Below are 18,163 nucleotides of genomic sequence, written 5' to 3'. Positions count from 1 at the left end.
ATTGCAAATATCACAGAAACTGAACAAACTGTGTATATACAGTGGCTAAATAAAATCTGAATTTCACGGATACAAATTATCATAATCCGCAGACAACAGTACCATTTACAGTGCCATTCTATTTAGTTTACAACCGGAAAAGGGAATAAACAATCGAGTGATTGAATCAGGCCGAATAAGGAAGCTGAAACAAGTTTTGAGAAACCGTGTCTCTATCGCAATTTCTTTAAATTCTGCTTGTTTCGAGATATCGGTTCGAGGGCCAGTGAATCATCAAAAATCACCATCGAGCCTTTTATTCCCCTTCCTGACTTTCTCGATATCGCGTTTACCTGGCCATCATCCGCGCTTCTTCGTCTCCACTAGCCGGTATATAAATTTGTGCAGAGTCGATAGGCTACCGCAAAATAAAAGTGGTGGTCTCTTATTTAACATAGTCGACAAGCCGGCAGTCGCTCAGTCGACCACCGACCGTAACAGAGTATTCGTATTTCTAAGTTAACATATCGTTGAATCGACAGAACTTGGGTCGGTCCTCGACACCATCCACTCACAGTGAAAAGTGACAGTTGCCTTTTTCGTCATGGCTTTCTTAATTGTCACGCTGGGGCTCCTATTGTCGTCGAGTAAGTCCTTTTCTTCTCTTCTTTCTCTTTTCAGACCGGTGATTCACGAAAAGGTTAGGCGGTCGTGATTCACTGTGAAACTGGGATTTCGATTTGCAACATCGCGCATCGAACGACTTTATGACACAGACGTTGAAGAATTTTTGTAGGGACGTTAGCTTGGAAGATGATCGGGCCGGCGGTGAAACATTTTTTCCGCACTTGAGGATCCTTTGTAGAAACAATAGCGAGAGTTCTAGCTGGAAACTTGATTATACCTTCGATCTACCGAATCTCTTTGAGAATTTGACGAGAATTCTACCGATGCGATATAAACATCAAGGGATTTTTTTATAGCAACGATAGTCGACGTTTTGCTTCGAAATTTCACTGCGGTGCGAATCGAGGATTTTTTTTTTTAGAATTTGCTTCTCCTAAATGCAGCGCGAACGAAAATTCCTGGAACGTGACATATATTTCTGACGAATTTCAGTTTAGAAGTTTAGCTGTAATTCGAGATTTTGTGACAATGTAAGGATCGTATGATTTCAACGATATTTCGGTATAACAAAGATTCAGAACTTTAGACGTTCGATGTTTACGATATTCAATGCTTGCACGGTCATAATGTAATATCTTCTCGTGTTTTATTTAAGTATTTCTGTTCTATCGTACTTTCGTAACTTTGCAATTTTATAATTCCTAATTTTATTTTCCTCTACTTATTACTATTACGTATATACGTATTATGGGGCTAACGTTCGTTTAATAAATAAATAAATAAATGTTGAAGACGTTCAAGAAATTTGAGATTTCTCATATAATCCGATGAAAACACTTTTGATAGTGCGACGTGAATATTAGTGAGTCTTTGTGGGAATTTTGCGGTAGATGTAATTCGAGATTTTTTTGACAATACGAGATTAATGAAAATTCTTGCAATTGTTCTATATCATCGGAAAAATATTTCTGATACAAGACGAGATTTACAATTGTCTATAGTAACACAGGTATAGTATTATGGTCGTTAGAATCTCGTTCATAAAAGTGACAATAGCAGGGTAGATATGTAACGAAATACACAGAGAGATATAATGCCGCATTTTATTTGATAACGATATCAACAATTAAAGTGAAAGCTTAGAATACAATTAAGATATGATAAGAAACTAGCAGTCTACGATTATCTATATACTTTCAAACATACTAACAATGCTCTTAAAAATGCAATGCTTGTTCCTTTCTTTCACTTTCTTCGATTAATAAACGTTACTTAATTGCTATATAGCACTAGCTGTTGGATAACGTCAAATAAATGATCTGATAACGTCATGTAATATAAAACCGAGTACGATTATATACCAATACGTAGACTATGGATTTTTATGCAAATCCATATTTTCGAGAATATAATTTTGAAAAGTAGAACCTCGGTAAAAAATTGTTTCACTTACCAGCTATTATAGAAAGCAACTATACTTGGCATATTTTATATACTCATTGATATTGCATGGATTTTTACAACTTTTAATTCTCTGTAAATACACGGAACTCTATAAAATGTATAAAATGTAAATGAAGAGAAGAAAGATCTTGATTATGATTATTTCGACTCGCCATGCATTTTGTAGACAGACTATGATCGACGCTGAATCAATTATGCTTATTATTAATATCACGAAATCGCTTAAAATTCACGATGGGGTCCCATAGCATGGTCGAGGCGTGTTCAACTCGGCTCATCGGTTGCATCGCGGCTGCAGCGTACGCAAACGACAATTAGACCCGGATTCACACTTGAACGAGATATGTTTGCGCGAAAACAGAAGTAAAAGCGTTACATAAAATTCACGAAAAGGGAAAGCTAAACACCATCGAGGCGTAATTTACGGTTCTCGGATTCATAAGCGTAAACAGAATCGCGAGCCGTTTGTAATTTACGGCGCCGCCTGCCACCTTTATTTTGATTAAAACGTCATCGACTGAACTACCAGAGTTTAATGCAACTTTTATGGTTTCGTTATATTTACCCCCTTATTCTAACGTAGCCCTATATGAAAGCCCTATATGAAATTTATGTTATCCAGAATTACGAAAAGGCAGAACGTTTTCTCTCCAAATTCTTCTGTTCCGATGGAAAATTTAATCCCGCTGCGATCTTCGAATCTCTCGTATCTGAAAGAAAAACCTGTTGTCGGTTAAACAAACGGTTTTCCTTTTTTCTCATTTTTATTGAATACGAGGCGAGATATTTCAGTGATAGTAAATATCCGCGAAGTAATCTCGCTATTTTCGTGATCTACGCGTTACAGCCGATCGATTGATGTAGAACGCGTCGTATTTCAAGGAATGTGGCTTTGCCGGAGATACATCACGATTTGTAATTTGGTGGAAACATTTCATGTGAAAGTGAAACGAAAAAAAAAAAAAAGGAAAAAAGAAATATATATATACGTATCAATAGCAATATCTTCGTATGTTGCTGAAAATTTTGTCAAAATACTTTTTAGATAACGTTAGAAAATTACGAGTGCGAGAAAAACAATCGGCGAGAAACGATAAGATCAAACATAGAATTCTAATGAAATAGGGGAGAATATCGATTTAGATACGGATCTAATCAATTTTCGATAACTTGTTTATAACGTGCTGATATTTTCTTACGTAACAAACACATGCGACAATTTGATACGATTTTACAGTATGATTAACGACAATCGTAACGTTCGTGGTATAAACATGAGATTGCAAATCGCGATAGATCTCGTGGCCCGAAATTTTCCACCGTTATTTGGTGGAATAGGCCGGTCGTAGGCAGTCAATTAGAATAAAATGAGATAATTTGATGTTCCTTGAACGGGCTTAAGGTTAATTAGCGCAATTTATCGTTTAAGAAATCGAAACTATCAAGTACGGTTTTTGTCGAATCCAGCGTCGCTCGTGCTTGCGGCTTCTTTCCTCTCCAGTAAAATTAGTTCGAAGAATTAGTTCTCTGTGATTTACCTGCAATTTGCAAAGAATCTCTTCGATAATTACAAATGAAATACCCACTTACGACAGAGGCATCCGTTTTGACGTAATGATAAAGAATCGATATGATAAGAGGGGATAAGTAGGGGTAAATTGTTCGGATATTTTTATAGGGAACGAGACAAACGAAGATCGTTCGATGGATAAAACGTTCGCTTCTTTCGCGATTATCACGATATATACAGTTAACGCGAGTGACATTTAACGGTTAATAAAAATTATCTGCATCATTGAGAGAAGTGAAAAAGTGGAAAAACAGAAAAAAGAAGAACAGCGTCTGCGTGACGCCTTTCGCGTACAAAGCATCGATACGCGAACGTTCTGCAAAATCGAGGACAAAATAGACAATGCATTTGTCACAGTGATGTCTGGAACGCAATAGCCCACTGTAATTTCGATTAAACGATTCCAATCGTAGATAGTGCAACAATAGAGTGACGCAAAAAATTGTCGTACCGCCGTTTACCGTAAAGTTGTAGTTTCCTAAGTTGCTCGATGTGTTTTCCACGTTTCCATCGACTGATAAATAACAACGGTATTAAAGATTTCGCACTTCCGCTTTATAAACGTCAAACGTTTACGTCGTATATTTTCAGAAAAGTTGAACGACGTAAACCGCGAATCGCGACGAGCAATTGGTCCGATTCTTTTGTCAAAAGGAATCTCTATTATTAGAACAGTATCTGACTTTCATTCAAAGTGGCATACTTACTCTACAATAAAAAACTACCAATAAAATAACTGCACACTTTCTATAAGACCGAGGCGAGGTTGATTTAGAACACCTTGCCGTAATTCGTCAAGTCTTTCGCCTGATTTCCATATTGGACGCGTCTGTTATTTACATGAAACAAAACAAAAAAAAAACCGAAAGAAAAAATACGAGTCACGCGGAGTAAATATATATTGCAAATTAAAAGATTTTCCCAAGGACTTCCTTCCTTTTTTTGATAGCTCAGTATCCTGTGCGTCTTGCACGTGTCGAGTAACGATACTTAAAAAAAAATTTCGTAGCCGTGTTTATCTAATTTTGAAAATACCATGCTTTATTTCCCGAGAATTCGCGAGACATATTTAAAACACGTATATCGGATAACGTACGTTGTACTTAAAGCGCATGAAGTCCGACGCAACGAATTAGCGAATGGAATGGAAGGAGAAAATAAGAAAGAAATATAGATAATGTAATTAGCGTTTAAAAGAGAGAAAAAATGGTCGACGAGACGTCACCTGTCATTTTTCACTGAAAGGACGTGCGTTTGATAAACGAAGCCGGTTGTATCGTTGCCTTCGATCTCCCCTACCTTTATGGAAAAAATTACATATGCACATAGCCCAAGAAGATATGTAATACCCATAAGTGCATCCGATTTCACGGCCGCATTTTTTTACAATTTGCCTCGTACTGCTACGTGTTGCGCAATTTCCTGAAGGAAAAACGTACCGGAAAAGTCGCGGCTTATTTCCAAGGGTAGTGGTTAACCATATTTAGTCGTCGAATTAATTTACGTACGAATCACGTATTTTGATGGTTCATCGTCTTCTACATTTGCGCATATCTATTTTTTTTTTTTTTTTACCAAAATTTCATTTTGTCTCGATCGAACGATTCTTCTTCTTGAATAATTAATTCTAATTGGATTAAAATATTTTTTTAAATAACAGCACATTGGGATAAATGTAACTAGCATTGTGTATGAATCGAACTAGGAATGATAGCATAGAAAATATTCCTCGGGCAATGAGTGCGAATAAAAATTGTTATAATACTGAATAAAGTTATATAAATATACGTCGTTCAAAGTATCATCGCTGGGATGTAACAAAAACACGCGGTAGACTTTTTTTCCGTACTATGAATCATTGATCGATAAAATTAATCCACGTACTCGATTATTCGCTCGTTTAATCCTCCATTTAATAATCTCGGTCGTCTTTGCGTATGAAAGTGTAACAGCCATCGTATCGAGCGTAGTATCAATGGAAAGTTGAATTCTTTATCGTACGATCCTCTTATCTCGTCGTTAATTCATTGTAACTTTTACAGTTTACACATCGTAGCTTACTTTATGTTATAAACTATCAATAAATTCACCGAATCGTAAAACAAGCCAGTGATCGATAATTATTTGCTATTCTGAAATATCGATCGTCTTTAGCCAGTAAAGAGTAACAGTAAAAGTCAAAATTTCGTTATTGTATAAATTTCCCTGCCCTTTTGTATTTTATATCACTGCTGCTGAAATAGATGAAATATCCAAAGTATACTGTTTGTTCAATTCTTTAGTAGTGGAAATAGCTCTTTAACTTCCTTTTCTTCGATCAAGAACACAAATTTGTCTAAACATCCGTAGTCTAGATATAGCGGTTTAAACTGGACAGATTTTCACTGTAGAGTATGTGCAGCAAAGCACACTCGATAGAGTATACTTCGATACTGTCAGGGTCGGGCCATACGTCTATAACCATTCAACATTAACGAATGTTACAGACATGTCGATTTTAAGCTCGTGCAATAAACTTTCAACAAGTAGAAGTAGAATTAACAACAAGTAGATGGTCATACGTGATGTATCATTATACATGGAATATCGGTATAAGTAGGGGCGTGCTGTATGAAAGAAGGTAATACGAAACCTTCTATCGCAAACGACCAGCGAAATCGTAGATTGAAACGAACGATGAAAACTACCGGAGTGTCGATGAAAGCCGTGTGTTTTATAATATTTCATCTCTGGCCTCGATTGGAGCAGGTAATTCGAATATCGAAGTGCCTTCGAAGAATGTAAATGAGTCTTTTAATGATTCGAACGATCGCTGAATCGCAGACATGTCTGCAAATTCGTATATTGATGAACATATTAAATTATATTAGGCGAGACATTTGTTCGAATTTCCTACAAAGTGTACGTCTATGAATGTACATGTGTGTTTGATCGACAAAATTTACATACGTGCGTCTTAAGCTCTTTAAATAATTCTTACGTTCTCTCATAAATAGATAAATAAATCGATCAACATCGAAGGAATCTATCACGCGGTTTGGTAACTGAAAAGACAAAACCAGGCAGTTTTATTGTTTCATCCACCACATCTGTGAGCATTTTGTGTAATCTCGTGTTACTTGCATTCAATGAATATATGCATTTTTAACGTTTCCACAATTGAATAAACATCCGCATTCTAATAATCACGAATGTTAAAAATAGCACTAACTTCGTGCAAGGTAAAGGTGTTTCACAAGTATGAAGTATGTGTTCTCGTAAACATACATATCACAGGTTACACCCTACAGAGAATAGTGAGTCTTTATGCAAGAAGATATTATTATTTATTTATTATGTTTATTTATCTAATCTACGTATTTCGCCCTGTGCTTACGATTAGATAAAAATAATTACCGTTGCATTTGCTCGCTACTAACGTTCGTTTGTCAATTTTAACCTCGCATGGCAAAAAGTAAAACAAACCTATAGCACTGAACATTCGGAAAGGATTTCCCGGAAATCGTAATAATATTCTTTAACTCACTGGCATAGATAGTCGCCTGCCATTTCTTTTAACTTAAGTGTTTCATATTAATTTAAGTGTTCTGTTAATTGTCGTTTCTCTCCTAAACATTTGCACCTCGCAAATAATGGAATCCTAAATGAGAACTACGGGCTTAGAAAAAGCCTGTTAAGAGAAATAGTAATATCGGTCGAGAGAGGAACGTTCGACGCTGAAATATATCGGTATGCCGATGGTTCGAACCTGAAGTAATATCCCACTTCTATTTTAACCTTGCACCGTGAAAAATAAAATAAATCCTCGCGATTCAAGATAGAGAAGATTCTCGTTCACAAATCGTATCTCTTGAAATCTCAACTCGTTAAGTAATAACGATTAACACAGGCGATATGTAAATACTGGTATTAACGACTAAAATTAGTCGTCTGCTACTTATCGTTTTTTCCAACATTCTTCACGTTCGCACGAGATATCTCGCTTTAATTAACTATTTCAGAACGTAATAACACGATGTTCGATCGTTCAGTGTAGCAATATCCTGCGCAATCGAAGAACCAACCCAAGGTCGTCGTCCCTTTAACTTCTCTCCATCCGGAAAAAAAGCAGTTTCTCGCAACGAAACGCAACGATTGCTTCACTTGCAATACACGTGCTCCCATTTTCATCGTACGGCGATCCTTGGTGTGAACATTTAGGTTTTACGAGAAAACCAGCAGCGCATCCGTGACCAATAAAACTGAATAAACGTTTCGGATATCGGAAGGACATGCTGCTGCTTGTACGTTCAATGGCGATGCTAAATCGATTAAATTAGTTTATAGTCCTCGAAATGTCGTTGAAAGGACCTCCTACGTGGCTTGGCTGTCCGCCTGGCAATAATCGTCGATCCTGAAACAGAACCGCCGTTTTCTTCGTACGTTTATCATTCGACGCACGTGTCGAGCATATGCATAGGATCTGGCAACGTGAGTACACGCGACATATATCATTCGTAGACCGTGCAAGGGCTGACTCGTTAACCGGCAATAATCGAGAAGCGCCTTTGCTGTGAGCGAGGAAGTGGCCTATTTCCCTTTCCGCTTGGAACTTCGAATTTATCGAATATATACGTTCGAATCGTGAATAATCCATGCGTATGTCCGCGACTCAAGTAACCGCTGTGACATTAAATACGTTTTTCCGATAACGCGAAACCTTGGGGCAATTCCTGACAAAGTAGACGTTCCTTTTTTATTTTCTTGTCAGCGTTGATTTTAATTCCATATATTTCTTCCTGCGTTTCTTCCTCTTTTTCCTTCTTCTTTCGTAAATAGTTTGCATATCTCTACAACTGTATCGTGTTATATATATTTCTATTACAGACTGTAACAGAAATTTGTCCTGCTTGTTGTATCTGTTATACGAAATTTTCTCGCTTCATATGTAACAGACATAAAAGCAGGACGAATTTACCTTACAATTTAATATTGATACGTGTATATGTATGCATAAGATGCGCACAGTAAATTGTATGCTTTAATACATGTTTTATACGTATTACACAAGAAAGATAAAAAGAGAGAGAGAGAGAGAAAGAGAGAGAAGAGAAGCAAGAGAAGAGAGAGTATCTACATAATGCACCGTCTGTTTTATTGGTTTTTTGTTTCCCTTTAAGAAAGTAGTAATCTGGAAACTAAATTGTAATTTGTATAAATATGTTCTTCTAACTGTGAAAGAGATTAGTAGAAAACCGTGTTATTGCACTTTCCTCGTTCCTTTTATTTCAAATCTTATTTACTGATAATTTCAATTTATGCCACATGCAGTAGAAAGCACGTATTTGCTCGTGGATTCGCCAGTATCTGGCGATCATTAGAGGAATATTTTAACGAAGGAAAAAAGCAGAAGAAACATGAAATCGCCGTATACGACATATAACAGGTTCTTCGCCGCTAAAAACGTACTGTCCTTGTTGCATGCGTTAAACAAGTTTACATTTTATTATTCAACAGCATGTCAGCCGGATATGTATCATCCCAAGTATTTGATGTACAGCACGTAACGGTATAATCGGTGCAATCGAATTCATAGGGACGAATCGATATTCGTTGTCGGACGGTTTACCGTACAGGATAGTAGCTGGCTTCTATATTTTAATCGACTCGGCTAGAACAATTTATCTGTGACGAGCCGAGTGCAAAAGCGGCACGCTCGCTTGTAAATCTTTCGTAAATCGACTTTCACTGGAGTCTCGAGAAGTTCCCACGGAAGTATGAAACCGCTACAGATATCTGGCTAACCCAGATCCTTTTATCCTTTTGTTTACCGAGTTTACCGAGTTTACCGAGTTACACCAAAGTATAGTTTGTTTTATTCACGCAACTTCTTGCGATTTGTTTAATGCTCGAAAAACGACGGATGGATCAATTTTAATTTCTCCGGCTAACTATTTCACGTTTATTATTTTATGAATTACGTTCACGCGTTACTTTAACAGAATATACCGGTGATTTTGTTTTTTTTTTTCTTTTTTAAGTATATTCAGTTTGATATAATCGAATAGAGAAAGCGAACGGTATTTACACCGTTACTATCGGACTGTGGAGTTTTACGTGTTTATTAAACATTTTTTAGATACAGAGATAACGAGAAAATTGCACATGATATGGAAAAGTATGTGAAACATCGAAATATAAAAGTACATTTGTTACGTAGCGTGAGATGGTCCGTGTGACGTCCTTCGTTGTCTGACCGTCAAAAGCCCATGCACTGTTATACAGACCCTCGATAAACCCAAAGAACCACCATAAACAGAATCTTTTGAACGGAATCTTTATATCTGCAAGTATTTTCGGTTTCTTTATACAACAAACACACCCACTCCGAGCTTTCCTCAGTGATAACACAAGAACGAATTTTACTTCTTTTTTTTTTTTATTTGGTAGACTATTTACAATCAATTCTCATTGAGAATTATAAGTAAACTCAAACTTTGCTTGTGCTCACAACTACAGAGCAGTCACTTGTACTCTAAACTTCATCTCTGTACTTGCTCTCTGGATTTGTTCCACAGTAACATTCAAGTAACAGTCAAAGCTCATCAGTCAGTTAAAATATAATTCGAATAACGGAAGGAGTCTGAAGTCAAGTGATCACAGTCGCCAAGTCGAAGACAGTCAATCGACAGAAGATACATTCATCGCAATCTCCAACACGAAACGAGTCTCAAGTCATTCGTACTCATTCGTAGTTCGGCATTTCACATACGCACCATTGTATCACATCTTGAAGTTGTTGGATTATTGAAAATATGAAAGGACACCGGAGCCTCCCCTCTGGAACTTTGGGAAAATCCGTAAAATTGTAATTAAAGTCTATACCTGCAATTAAACAATTTCCCGTCGTTCTACTCAATTGTATTTATTCGAGATTTGTGACAATGAGCTTGGACTCAAGGCGACAATTAGTCACCGAACGTAGCCGCGATCAACGGGACGACCGCTCCGTCTAACAAAGGTATGGAACAATAATATAGCCCTGATTAAGGGAAATACCCGTAGAGGTACTCGGCAGTAAACATTCAAGCGGTTCCTAATAACGGCAAAATAATTACCAGATATCGATGCACCTACACAGCACAAGTTCAGCTAGCCTGAGGACCCGCTATAAATCTTAGGATTTTGTTAAGTAAGGTTCTTCAAACGGACAAGCAGTCTTTGTCCCAAATTGACCAATTAACAGCAGCGTTAATGTCCCTCACTTCCCGAATGAAGACATCGCGTACGAGCTCTTGGACGAGTTAACTAACGTCTTGCTATCTCCACGCTTGGTATCAATTCCAACTTAGACTTTGACGAAGAAATAAGCCTACTAACCCGTTGACCGCGGATTCGTTATCGAGTCTTAGACCAGAGTCACAAGTGCCTAACCATCGTGAGTCTGTTCCAACTTTGTAACACCTTCATTCGTGTCAATAAACGTCACTTCGGTGGTGTAAGAAGATGGATAGCTCCAGTGAAGAATCATTACGTACCCCAAACCGTTACTGCATAAAAAGAAGATTAAAAAGGAAACACCCAACAGACGATGATGGTACCCCGTTGGGGGTAGCCACCCACATGCTATATTAGTATACCGCTATAATATTTTACCAAATGTCCTACTGGACAAATTGTAAAATTTGAATAAATAGAAAAAAAAACCCTTACTATGAGAGCGACCCGGACCCGTGTTACGGTCATGATTCATCATATATTAACCTGTTAATATCAGCGTTATATTCATTCAACCACCCTTATTATCTTAACCGAAATAAGGGATCGAGCGATTCGTGGCGTCGATTATTCAAATCGTAAAGGGAATTTACGACTCCCGTTGGAGCGCTTCTTCGAGATCGCGTTTCCCCGCCAACGGTCGAAAGCTCAACAGTGGTTGTAGTATGCAATAAGCGAAAGAACCGTCTGTTGGGCTTTCGGTTTTCCAAGAAATATCACTCTAAACATCCGTAGTATATTTATTATTTCTTAAGTTAAATTTACGTATTTGCATGTGCTAGGTACGAAAACACAAGTATCAAATAGTATGAAATTATCAAACACAGAGAAAGAGAAACGATTCTTTGTTTCAAAGAATGATGCAAATTTCGTTGGGTAAAGATTTAATCTGTTCAGTTAACCGATTTTCCTGTCAACAAATAACATTCATCGTTCTATAGAGTTGCTTTTATTTACGTCTATCCACGCGACGATTCATGCGCAAAGATAATGAGGCTCTCACGATTGTCGATTAATGATCGTCCAATTAAAAATGAAATCTGATCAAACCTGCTTATCTATGCGCATGCAACGACTAGTAACATGTAAATCGACCGGTTTTACAAATTGTTGTTTGCATTTCAGATCTGATCGCCGCCGGCAGTGTCAGCTACGATGCCGCTAAAGGTGAGTTTAACTGCGAATCTTCGCGTAGAAAGAAGCGATTCATAGATACATAAAATTGATTTACGTTGAAGCTATGGGGACCTGTAAATAAGTTGTTTACCATTTCAACGTGATCAATCAACTTTCTTCCTTAGAAAGCATAAATGTCATCGTTTTAAACGTTATTACTCGTTCAACATTGTAATCTCATCACGATCTCGCTCGTATTTATGACTCAGATATGGAAAAGATTATATAATGTATAATTATTATGTTTTTATGAAACAAACGGTGTAACATTTACCTTATTTTCTCGTCAGTTTGCTCGTACATAGACATTGCCATTGCAAGCGATGTTTCACACCTAACTTTCTTCGAAGACAATTTTTTTCTTTTTCTTTTATTAAGCATTTGATCTAACGAACAGTTAGACGATACGACAGAATGATACTTTAGAATCTGTTTGCAATTTTTTGGAAATTTAGAACGGTGAACAAATCTACGTTCGAGATCGTGAAATTACGAAAAGTGAAAATATATAGAATCAGTTAATTTAGAAATTGGTCTAATCTTTTGCGACATAATGGGATCGATAAAGTTTGTATAAAGTAGAAAAGTGAATCTTTGATCGTCTTCGTTTTGTTAAACGTGTATTCTAAAAAGTATCTTTTCCAGCTTCTTCGGTATGGACCAACGACGATCATGACACGTGCGTTGGGAAATTTCAATCTCCGATTGACATAGAAGAGAACAATGTTGCGCCTGCGTCTTACCCGGATCTGGAATTTTCCGGTCTCCAGAAACCCCATAAAGCTCTCATAATGAACAATGGCCATACAGGTATGGAACGCCAAGGTCGAGATACCGACGAGTGAACGATGATAGTCGTCGTCTAGTTCGTTAAAGCGTAAACAAACACGAAAAAGACATTTTACTTTTAAAATACATTATCTCTCACAAATAGATTAAACGATTATTAAACAGTTCTAGCAAATATCTTTTTCGCTGATACTGTCAGTCTATTCGAAATATCGTATCACTGCAAGGGACCTATCGTGTAAGCAGCTTTGTGAAAGAGTATTTCGTAAGAATTTGTGAAAAAAAAAGCGTTAGTCGAGGCAGAAAGTTATAAAATCGAAATAAACGTTCGGAAAGCGTATTGCTGCTATTACAAAGGAAAGTACAGCAAGAAAAATTACAGAGACAGAGAACTTTCTGTGATGATTTATTAAGAACATAAGAGGCAATCGAATTACGCGAAGGAACATCGGACATCCGACGATTCAAATGAATATACGTTTTGTGACGTTGCAATAATCTTATAGTCGATAGTTAGTAGACACGATGATAACTTAAGAATTAATAATTCCTTATACGTACCTATTCTTATTCCCTTGCATACTAAAGGATGTTGCATCGTTTAATTAGAATACGAATTTCCTTGTCATTCGTTGCATTTTTATATTAAGTTACGTCAGTTTTATTTCCTTTGTTACAAACACGCGCGAATATTCCTATCCGACTGCATACCGAAAGGCATTGCATTATCTAATTAGAATATAGATTCGTTTGTCTTTCGCGTTGTTTAATTATAAATCTCATCGTTTTAATTCCCAACAGCATCACGCGTTCTTCGACGATGTTGAATCGTTTGGCAAATTAAAAGTAACGAGCATCGCGTGTAGCTATGCAAAACCCAGTAATAACGCGTTCAACGCTAAGCTTTCGTTCAGCGATTGTATGTACATAGTATTGTTTAAGAGATTAGTTCAGGTATCTTTCCAAGAAGGTAGAAAACTTAGAAATTGAATTAACCCGTGTAGGATCATTTCGATTGTTCTGTGCGTTCTTTGAACGTGACTCTTATCCTTGAACAGCTGCAAATTAACGTCGATTATAGCACGTTACAGTCATTGTCTTGTCTCGATTAAGATAAAGCTTCGAGGAATCATACGCATTAGAAAAAAATGACCTCCAGGAAATAAGAAATAAGAATTCGTCAGATAAATTTTGCAAACACGAGAAATTGACATCTGTATGTTTTTCATGGTTTTAGTGATGATCCAGAGTATCGATTCTGAATCCCCTGAGATATCTGGCGCGTCCCTCAATAGCACGTACGTGTTCGAACAATTGCACTTCCACTGGGGAAACAATGACAGTCTAGGATCCGAGGATCTGATAAACAATCACTCATACTCCATGGAAATGCACGCAGTTTTCTGGAAGAAGGCATATGGCACCTACGACGAAGCGATAAAACACGATGATGGTCTCAGTGTACTTGGATACTGGTATCAGGTATATAAGTATCAAATATTGACAATTATTTATTGCTACGCCGAGCAAATTCCTATATGCCATTTTATCGGAAATTATCACGAAGAAAATGGCAACTTAACGATTAATTCTCTTGGAAATTTCAGTAAATATTCGACAAGATTTATCGACTGTCAGAAATGTTGCAAATTTTCCGAGAAAATTTTTCTTCGCCAGAAATATTGCGAACATTTTTGAGAAATATTTCTGAAGAAAACTTTTCCTTTTACCAAACGTAAAATCGCGAAATATTTTAATATAAGACAAAAAGTCAATCTAGTCGATCTAACAATGTAAATAGGCTGCGGATTTCTATACGTTTAGGGGAAATTTAAAGTTTGCAAAAATGCACAGAATATAAATATAGAAATGTAAAAAAGTATACTTAACGAACGATATAGATCTCTCGCCCACACTCCGTTTCTTTAATTGGAATTATAAGAAGTACCAATTTGCATAAAAATTCACAGTTTGCGGTGCGGTATCTGTTACTAATCAAATCGATTAGTATCAATTTCGAGTAGTTCCAGTCGAAGACGTAGAATGAAGAGACTTCGTCTCGCTTTCATGCCTCCGCTATGGATATTTCTGTTTTCCTAAGAGTTTGTATACACGAATTTGCGTACTCTATACCTAAAATCAGTTATGTAAATCGCGCAAACCGACTCTAACTGGGTGCATGTACGTAATACCTAACGTTATTTCACGTATATTCCGCATCTCTTTAAATGGTTTAAATTGATTCGGAAAACTTGGACAGGGCGTTCGAGTGGAGGATACGCGTTCATAAGTTTGTTTTCTCAAAAATAGAAATACTTTATAGAAATTCTATTCTTGTCTGTATTTACGCTTCAACAAATTCGATCGAAACGCGTTTCTAGATGAGAAACTTTAATCGACGAGAAGGCTATTGTAATCGTATCTCAGTCTGGTAATTTTATTGAGACAAACGTGAAAAACATACATTCACGAGTTTGTTTCTTTTAAAACAGAAGCATTTTATGCGAAATCTATTTTTGTCGACGCTCGCGTCTCGACAAGTTCGATCGAATATGTTTGATGTTAGTTCGAAGATAAAAAAAGATGATTTTAATCGACGAAGAGAATATCGTAGCGAGTTTTATCTGTATAATTGGAAAAATTGTTGGAAAAATCTTATCGAGAGAAATGTTTGTTACAGGCCACGAATGAACCGAATCCGGTGTTCGCATCGGTCGTGTCGCAAATATTGGAAATAAGAAAGGCTGGCAGCAATGAGGCGTTAAGGAATAGCAATATTTTAAGCAAATTGATCGCTCCTGATCTTGCATCAGCGCAAGATTATTTTACATATAAAGGATCACTGACCACACCTCCTTGTCTGGAAATCGTTCAGTGGATCGACTTTGCGAAACCTCAACATATTTCCCACGAGCAGGTATTTCAAAAGCAATCGAGTTCAATATAAATTCCGTTAGTACAAGGGTGCCTTTAGAGTATTTGTCTAGGTTCTAACGTCGTCTAACAGTGGATATGGAAGAATATTGTACAAATATCTTCTACAAACGCTTTCTTTCACGGCTGTCCAAACTTGATTATTAGAAACCTTTTACCGGAGAAAGTAATTTCTTTCGATGGTTAAATAAGCTGCTATTCTTAGTTAAGAAATTGACAAACACGTTACAGGATGAATGAAATTCCAGACACAGATGTGAAATTTAAGGAGATAAGGTAGAGAAGTATTATTTAAAAAATAATTAGTATAAAATGGTAAGAGAGAGGATGAAGAATTATTTTGAATGGCAGCGTTGGAATTTATTTTTAGATCTCCTCAAACATTCTGGAAATGTTTTACGTAAATAATCCTGAAACGTGTTTCCTCTTAACTCCACTGATAGTCATAATTGATTGTCTATATTTGCTTGATTTTTTTTTTCAGCTGGCTGCATTCCGCTCTATTCAATCCTTCGATGGCGATGATATAACGCATAATTTCCGCCCAGTACAACCCTTAGACGGTAGAACGGTTTATCGTAATGTCCGAGATGAACAAACTACCGCAGCTCCCGCTCTTGCCAAAATACCAGAAATAGCGAGTTCTCCTGCACCTAAGAAACTGAATACTAATACACTTGAAGAGGCTCCTGTAGATAATAAGAAAGATAATGGATATTCTGGGGCAAACATGTGGACTGTGTCACGTATGTATCCCTTTCTATTTATGGTCATAAATTTCTTTAATCGTATAATATAACGAAATCAGCCTGGCAAGTTAATTTTTATGAAATCAAAGTAGTAATTTAGCGTGTGCGAAAGTAAAATATATATTAATCTGAAAAAGTAACATAATTTTAGATATTAAAGGAATATTTATTTTTGTTACAGCATTTGCAGTGATACTTGCAGCCACTCTTGTCTTACCATATCAATAATCGGCTCAATGTACTAGAAACTCTAGTCAATCACATTGACTATTCTGTAATTTAAAGTAATCGATAAGAATTCTAAATAAGTATTGATATAATACATTTTCTTATGAAAAAGGTATTATTTATCTTCTTCGGGGCATCTGTATTCAAAGGTTCTGTTATCTATGATATTTATTTCTAATCTAAATAAGAATGGAAATAAATATTTTTATTTTTGTGCTCGCGCAATTACGCGTATATTACCATTTAGTTCTAGAGATATATTAAACAATGTACATAAATACTTAAAGAAATTTTACATTGACTGATTTTAAACAGTAGATACATATAATCTTTCTTCACAATGTGACAGTCAAAGCAATAGAAATAGAAAACAAATGATAATTGAATTTGATTGCATTTTATTTGATGAATAAAGATATAGAAGTATTTTATAAGTTATAAAGCCTACCAAAAATTCTAGTATGTATTTATTCAACAGTTCCTACCGCTGCCATGATAACATACCTTAATCTTATGATAATATACATATACTTTAATCTTATAGATAATAAGTTCTCTTCATGAATATGTCTATGAAATATATTGTCCTGAAATTTATAGTAGTCTAGACGATAATAAATAAAATTATTACTAATATATTTTATTATTGTGTTATACTTATATGCACAAAGTTATTAAAATTTTATAAAAGATTTAAAACTCCTTAAGGATGGTTCTTTGTCTGATCGTTGGTTGCGACATTTACCACAGCAGCCCAATCATGCTGCTCTTGCTTAAGACGATCTCTTATAAGCTCAGCTATTGCTTTCTGAGTCCTCCTTTCTAATTTTTCTAATTTCTTTGCAACATCCCGCTTCAAATCCCAATCTGGTTTCCTGGGAGCAAGATTGCTAATATCCTAAAAGATTGTAATTAAATAAATATCAAATAACAACAAATACTTTGATCTATTGTAAACAATTACTTACAAGCTCCTCAATGACAACTTTTGTAACTGCAGCGCTTAATTGATCTTGTACTTCCTCTTCAACATTACCTGGCTGTGCATCTTCTAATACTTTGTCCTTAAGACTGTCATCCTGTGGTTTGTAACTCCGAAATTTCGGTCTGTGGCGATAAAGTAAACAAATACAAAAATAAGTATCGATCTTTAGAGGTTAGTTGAGGTTAGATGAGGTTAGATTTAAAAATTACAATCACTTAAAAGAAGGACAACGAAACTCACTTTGGTAACGTACTAACACTATCATTTTGGTTTTCTTTGTTATCTTCGGTTTTCTTTTTCAAAGCCTGCAAGCGTTCTTTTCGTTTCAAAGCTTCCTCCTCCAATGAACCAATCTTGTCTTCCGCCATATTTGTTTTGTCACGTTTTATCACAACCATCGTAGAT

The 18,163-nt window shown here is 36.3% G+C and overlaps 2 protein-coding genes across 3 annotated transcripts; one reads left to right on the top strand and one right to left on the bottom strand.

Annotated features, from left to right (window-relative positions):
• The first annotated feature begins 396 nt into the window (after window positions 1-396).
• LOC117157276 (carbonic anhydrase 1) lies at window positions 397-17,411 on the top strand. Of its 2 annotated transcripts, none has more exons than XM_033335203.2 (7): window positions 397-626; window positions 12,023-12,064; window positions 12,719-12,883; window positions 14,100-14,344; window positions 15,543-15,779; window positions 16,281-16,542; window positions 16,727-17,411. In XM_033335203.2, exons 1-7 carry the CDS (start codon window positions 584-586, stop codon window positions 16,771-16,773), a joined length of 1,041 nt encoding a protein of 346 aa, XP_033191094.2. In that variant the 5' UTR covers window positions 397-583; the 3' UTR covers window positions 16,774-17,411. The 2 variants fall into 2 exon arrangements, with proteins under 2 accessions (XP_033191094.2, XP_076480952.1); XM_076624837.1 differs by lacking the exon at window positions 397-626 and adding an exon at window positions 3,862-4,170.
• On the bottom strand, window positions 17,155-18,157 carry LOC117157277 (coiled-coil domain-containing protein 12). The gene is made up of 3 exons (XM_033335204.2): window positions 17,999-18,157; window positions 17,742-17,880; window positions 17,155-17,671 (listed from the first exon to the last, which is right to left on the bottom strand). The coding sequence occupies exons 1-3, from the start codon at window positions 18,154-18,156 to the stop codon at window positions 17,477-17,479; spliced, it is 492 nt and encodes a 163-aa protein (XP_033191095.1). The 5' UTR covers window position 18,157; the 3' UTR covers window positions 17,155-17,476.
• Window positions 18,158-18,163: the final 6 nt, after the last annotated feature.

This window comes from Bombus vancouverensis, chromosome 15 (assembly GCF_051014615.1).
Source record: "Bombus vancouverensis nearcticus chromosome 15, iyBomVanc1_principal, whole genome shotgun sequence".
Taxonomy (NCBI): domain Eukaryota; kingdom Metazoa; phylum Arthropoda; class Insecta; order Hymenoptera; family Apidae; genus Bombus; species Bombus vancouverensis.
The sequence above is the reverse complement of the archived record's forward strand: the minus strand, read 5'-3'. Positions and strand labels throughout refer to the sequence as shown.